Source organism: Benincasa hispida, chromosome 4 (genome assembly GCF_009727055.1).
Source record: "Benincasa hispida cultivar B227 chromosome 4, ASM972705v1, whole genome shotgun sequence".
In the NCBI taxonomy this organism is placed as follows: Eukaryota; Viridiplantae; Streptophyta; class Magnoliopsida; order Cucurbitales; family Cucurbitaceae; genus Benincasa; species Benincasa hispida.
In genome coordinates, this window is record NC_052352.1 from 29,628,001 (window position 1) to 29,634,710 (window position 6,710).

At 31.3% G+C, this 6,710-nt stretch overlaps 1 protein-coding gene across 1 annotated transcript; it reads right to left on the bottom strand.

Annotated features, from left to right (window-relative positions):
* Window positions 1-4,468: 4,468 nt before the first annotated feature.
* On the bottom strand, window positions 4,469-6,402 carry LOC120075001 (glycosyltransferase family 92 protein At1g27200). Its single transcript, XM_039028134.1, has one exon. The coding sequence runs from the start codon at window positions 6,328-6,330 to the stop codon at window positions 4,618-4,620; it is 1,713 nt and encodes a 570-aa protein (XP_038884062.1). The 5' UTR covers window positions 6,331-6,402; the 3' UTR covers window positions 4,469-4,617.
* Between the last annotated feature and the right edge of the window lie 308 nt (window positions 6,403-6,710).

Below are 6,710 nucleotides of genomic sequence, written 5' to 3' on the forward strand. Positions count from 1 at the left end.
TTGTATATGACACTGGTTGACACATACGATTAACTATATTAATATTTGATATTAGGACATTTATTTTAAATGACAAAATTGCTTAAATATTTACAAATAATAGCAAAATATCATAGTCTGTCCGCGATAGATCGCAATAAACTACTATCTATGTCTATCTAATAGCAGTCTATTGCAGATATACAATGAAAATTTGATTCATTTTTCTATATTTAAAAACAACCCTTGATTTCAACTATAATTGGTATATTTCTATATTATTTGTGTATGATCTGGTTGACACACACGATTAACTATATTAATATATTTGATTTTAGGAAAAGTATTTTAAATGATAAAATTGCTAAAAATATTTATAAATAATAGCAAAATACCATAATCTATATGCGATAGATCACGATAAACTACTATCTATGTCTATCTGATAGCAGACTATGTGATATAGACAATAAAATTTTTATTCATTTTCCAATGTTTGAAAATGATACTTGATTTAGTTGGTATATTTCTATTTTATTTGTAGATGACACTGGTTGACTCACACACGAATCAATGGTTTAACTTTTTTAAAATTCTTGTTCCTTTTGAAGAGGTGGCATCGATGGTTAACTTAAATAATGATTAATTATAATAACAACCACCATAGAGTAATTTGTATATTAATTTACATTTTTTAGTATAATATATTAATTTACTGTTATCATAGTAATTATTGGTTTTACTTGTATATACATTTTCCTATATTCAAAATTATTTTTTTATTTTTTATTTTTTATTTTCATCGTTATTTTTAAAACATCTTATCGTATCATTACTTGTTTAGAAAAATAATCTCAGTATAAAACTCACATGGCAAGCTGATATAGAAATGAAATAAACTAAGAATACCGACTCTAAATTATTTGTACCAAACAAAATTCAATCCTTTATTGTTTAATATTTAGCTCAAAAAAAAATCATTATTGTTTAATATGTATAGCTTTCATGGATGTCATTGTTGCTTTTTGTTTTAAACTTTGTTCGTCATCTAAAGAAGTCAGAAATGGAGGGAAATTTTTGTTTTGTCGTCTTTTGTTATATAATTCATTATAATTGTATTCGTATGTATAATTTTACTTTTATTCCTTTGGATAAGTGCCAATGGCAATGGGCTGACTGAGTAAATTAAAAACAATAATAATAATAATGTCATGATTGAAACTGAATTGCTAATTTGTTTTGGTCGCTTTCAAATGAAATATTAAGATCTTAATTTTACTAAAATTTATTGATAGAATACGATCAATATTTTTGCACAATTATTAAAATAAAAATTTTTTAAAAAATTATCTAAATTAAGAAATAAATAATTATGAGGAGCAATTGCAACTTTAATAATAAAAAAAAAAAAGAAAATTGGACACGTATTCCTAGGTTATACTTTTTTTCAAAATATGGCAAAAAAAAACTTCCGCCTGAAAATTTGATTAATATCTGATTTCTATCTGATTGGTATATGATTGCTATCTGATTTGTATGTGATTGCTATGTGATTATCACACCTGCAATAACAAAAAAGTTGAAGCCATGACTTTTGTTTCTTAAATGTATTTGTCATACAATGTAATTTCTCTAATTATGATTCTTAAACCAATAAAAATGTTTATTTATATATTTATATTATATCTATACTAGCGACAATTTTTTTATGTATTTTGTATGTTTCGTGGAATTTTCTCTAATATCGATTTACCTTTTGTCGAAAATATCCCTAAAATTATTGGCATATATGACACATAAATTTAATACTATACTTGGACTACAATCAGCCATGTCACATCTGACTTTCTCATTCAATAAAAGATCCATATTTTAATCTTTTTTAGGAAAATTACATATTTTAAATTTGAATTAAGTTACAAGGTTTGCGTGTATGTATAATTATAATATATTATTTAGTATTTTTAGCCGATGTTGATAAAATACAGATGTAACATTTCATTCTTTTAAAAATTTTGGATAGAATAGCGTGATTTTGATCGTAATTAAAATGTTTTAAAATATTCTTTAGAAAAATTGTTTATAAATTCTGAATTTTCTTTTTGTATATCTGTTTGATCCTTTTATTTTAAAATATTATGATTTAAACATAGATGATGTGTGAATGATCTTGGTTTTCTGCTACTAATTTCTCCAACTATTCATTTTTTATTCTTTTATTTAGTTTAGTGAGTCATTTTGATATATTATGTATTAAATAAATAACAATATGCTAACAAATCAAGTAATAAATTACATAAAATTTAGCTTTAAATACTATTTTAATTTTTATACTTTTACTTTTTATATTTTTATAATATTTAATTTGGTCTTTATACTTTCTACTTTAGTTCATTTTAGTCCACATACTTTCAAAATGTTCACTTTAATTAATGTACTTTCAATATTGTTCGTTTTGGTCCTTAAACTTTAAAAGAATAACCATTTTGATTCCTTAAAAATAAAGTAAAAATAGAAATAAGGGGACCAAAATGGTCATTTTTTATGTACAATGACCAAGATGAACATTTTGAAAGTATAGGAACCAAGTTTAAAGTTGAAAATATAAGAACTAAAATGAACGCTTTGAAAATATAGAAACCAAAATGAACCAATACTAAAAATACAAGAACCAAAATGGTATTTAAACCTGTTACAAAAAAAATAAAAAACCATTACAACACATACGGTAAAGAATGCCCAAAATTTACCCAAAGGATGAAAAATCAGCTGTTATTTATTTATTTTTCTTTTATTTAAATTCATGTCTCAATGTGAATATTCAGTTAAAATATAGTTCCGAATTTGTTTTAAATGTTTACATTTAAATTTTACAAAATTAAAAGATTGGAATTTGACCAGACTGACTCAATGAAAATAATTGGAAAATTTATTTATTTAGCAAACTTGACACGCATTCAAAGAAAATAATTACTCGATTGGTCAAAAACGGCAGTAGCCTTTCAAATAAAGTTTGAACTTACCCTCCCTTATTCATCGTAATATTAAAATAAATTTATTTATTTATATTTTTTTAAAAAAAAACCTTTTATATAAAAAAGATTGAGAGACTAAGAAGTAATTTTCCCTTCTATTTATATAACAAACATGACATGGTTGCAAGAAATTTGATTAATTCAACGGCTTAAAACACAACGGTGATGTTTAGTGTACGTTTTGAATCATTCTTCCCTTATTTCTTTTAAGAAGAAGAATAATCATCATTTGTCCTCTCTTCATTGTAATTGTAATACAAAATAATAATGGTAAATTAAAATATAATATTAAATTTGCTTTTTTTTGTTTTTTTTTTTTTTACAAAAGTATTATAATTAAAGTGTGGGATAAAGAAAAAAAACTTTGACTTTGAGATCGATAATACAACCATTGTATCAATCGAATGTAATTCATGTTGGTCAAATTTACCTTATCGATTAAGGAAAAAATACCCCAGAATTCGCTTATTCAACAAACTTGACAGACAAGCAACTTTCTTTGGCCTCCTATTTGGTTCATCTCCTTCAAACGTAAAAGGAATATTTTCAATAATATAATAATAGAAAAATAATATATATATGGAGCTATTTTTAAATAAAGGAAAGTTAACCCAAATATTTAAAAATATAGCAAAATTTTACTGTCTATATACAATAGGCTATTAATGTCTAATGATAGATACATATAGGTAATAGTCTATCGTAAATAACTTATGCTATTTTGCTATTATTTATGAATATTTTCAATAGTTTTGTCATTTAAAATAATTTTTTCATATATATAACTTGTATTATCGATCTCTAGACTTAAGATCCGATTTTTCGTCCCACATATTGAAGAAAATATTTTTAAAATAAAATAAAATAGATAGATAGTAATAAGAACAAGGTTTAAATCTTATTTTAGTCCCCAAACTTTAGATCTTGTTGTATTTTAATCTCTCAACTTTTAAAAACGTTCATTTGTCCCTGAACTTTCAAAAAGTGTTTATTTTAATCCCTATAATTAAAATTTTGTTAAATCTTAAACCTGAATGTGAGGTGATTTGTATTTTTAGACTCTAGATGTGTTGATTAAAATGAAGGTTAAGTAAAATTCCAACCACCAACGCACCAACAAAATCTTGAATGAAAAACGACTTTCACATTATCCTATAGAAAATTGTTTTGCCACCTTATTCAAAATTGAAACTGCAGAGATCAAAGTAAGTATTTTTTAAAAGTCTTTGGACTAAAAAGACATTTTTTAAAGTTTAGGATCACTATAGAATAATATTCCAAAAATTTAAGGATGAAAATAAGATTTAAACCTAAAATCAAAATCCGCAGAGGATTGTATAAAAACTACACAGTTATTGTATCATATGTTTAACAAATGAACTTATACACTGAGGTTTAAATCCCCACTCTGGATAGACTTAACAATCGATAGAAAATTCTGTGATATTAGGGGGAAAATTGTAAATAAAATTGATTATTTAAAAAAATAATGAATTTTCCTCTGTATTTTCAGTATTTGATGAACCTACAAAATTAATACATATATATATATACACAAAAAAACAATAAGGTAAAAAATCTACAACGAAACAATCAATCATAATCACTGCCAAGCCATTCTATACCCGTCCGCCGTCTGAGACCCGAACCATCTCTGCGTCAGCAATCTCAACCGATCATCTCTAACCTCACAGAACTTCCTCGGCCAATCCGGCGGCTCCACGGCCGTGTTTCCCAGCCCCGGCGCCCTGTCCTTCGACGTCGGATTGGCTGAATCCTTCCAATCCACCACGTAAGCCGATACGCGCCGCCGGAACTTCATCCGAAACTCCGGCCACGCCTGGTATTTGTAGTGATTTACCACCGCCTCTTCCGGCCTCATCTGTCTCGACCGAAATTCCGTCTTCAATTTAAAATGGTGAATCACATTCAACAGCGACCGATCCACAGCCTCCAATAGCACAATCGATTTATGCCTCTCCTCTAATTTTCTCCGGCAATTATAGCCCTGAGTTACTCCCTCCGTCGGATGCGAGATACGATCCGACGGCCCGTAGTCGTTGCACATGACTGTGATCATTCCGATTCCGTTATTCTCCGCCGGAAGTAGAGATTTTACCATGTTCTTCGATGGTTTCAATGAATTTAGCCACGATGGAGAGAAGACGAATTCGTCGATGTCGACGAACATCATCCATTTGCAGGATTTCTTCGAATACTCAACGCTATGAGAAAATCCAGCTTCCTGCGTTTTAGGCCAAATCCAGAATACGATCTCGATATTGTATCCTTCTTGTTTTAATTCCTTCACGACGGCGGAAATTTCATCGTCACTGCCGTTGTCGTACAGAATGAACTTATCGACGCCGATTCTCGAGTAGTACATCACCCACTCCTTCAAGAACTTTCCGACGTTATACACCATCGTACAAGCACAAATCATCGATTGAGCCGCCAATGAACCGCCGCCGCCGTCGCTGCGGCGCGGCGAGTAATAAGCAACGGACGGTACGATGACGCTTTTCCCTTTATCGAGAATTTCGAGAGTGATTTTGAACTTGTCGTGATCTTCTCTGGTCGTTAGATTCGGATGACGACATCGGAAAACCTCCTGAACAGAACTGGTGACGGCAGTTCTAACGGCGTTATCGCCATCGCCAAACACGCAGTTCAAATCGGTCGGCGGCCGGTTATTCCCTTGACGATGGTTCACGCCTTTGACGAACAGAACGACGTCGTCCTCTGTTTCGAAAGCTTCATAAGCGAAAAAAGTCCACCTCATCAATTCCGGCGCCAGAGAAGAAGACGAATAAGACGAAAACTCCTTGTCCGGCGACTTAATAAGCAACGGTTGAAAAAACGGCCGGAGACGACGGACGGACTCTGGCATAAAGCACCTAAACGTAAGCCGACCAGTAAAATCCAAAACCCCGGAGAAATTAGCCGATGAAGTAGCATTGTTCTGAAACAAACAGAGAAAGTCCCGGAGAGAATCCGGAGAAGCAAGCGGCGTGTCGATTGAAGAAATCAGAAGAACCTCCCAATCGGGGAGAAGAAGCGAAACCGTCGGAACAGGATCGAGAATCGAAGACACGTGGCGAGTCCGGTGAGTGAGTTGGTGAGGGAAGTCGATGTTAGTTTCATGGAGAGCGTAATGAGCTTCGGAATTAGCAGAGCGAGAAGGGAGAAGATTATATGAAGAAGGAAAAGGGAGATCGGCGCCGTTGAAGAAGGCCTTACGGGAGAATTGAAAGGCAAAGAGAAGAAAGACGGCGACGGAGAAGAGAAGGCCAGTGGAGCGCGGCTTCCGCCGCATGATTTTCAGAGGATTTGGGCGTTGATGGGGGTTGCGTCACAGGCGGCGGGGGACGGGTGGAGTGTGAGGGGGTTTTATATATATATATACACGAGGGAGGATACACGTGGAACGCTGTGATTGGTGGTCGTGTTTGCCCGCTGGGTTTCCTAATATTGACTCGCTCACCCACATGGTAATAAAAAGTCAGGGGATTAATAAGAAATTAATTTAGGGATTTGAGAGAAGTAAATGCTTAGAGAAATTATCCGAATGTTTGTACTAATCACACATTGTTTTCCTATTTTGATTTCTAAAATTCTATTTTTTTTCTTTTCTTTTTTCTAACGAAATTTTAAATAAATTTGGGTTTATTTATTTTAATAAATTATTTGATACAT

Coding starts and splice junctions, on each gene's coding strand:
- LOC120075001 (XM_039028134.1), bottom strand. CDS start 6,330: ATGCGGCGGAAGCCGCGCTCCACTGGCCTTCTCTTCTCCGTCGCCGTC.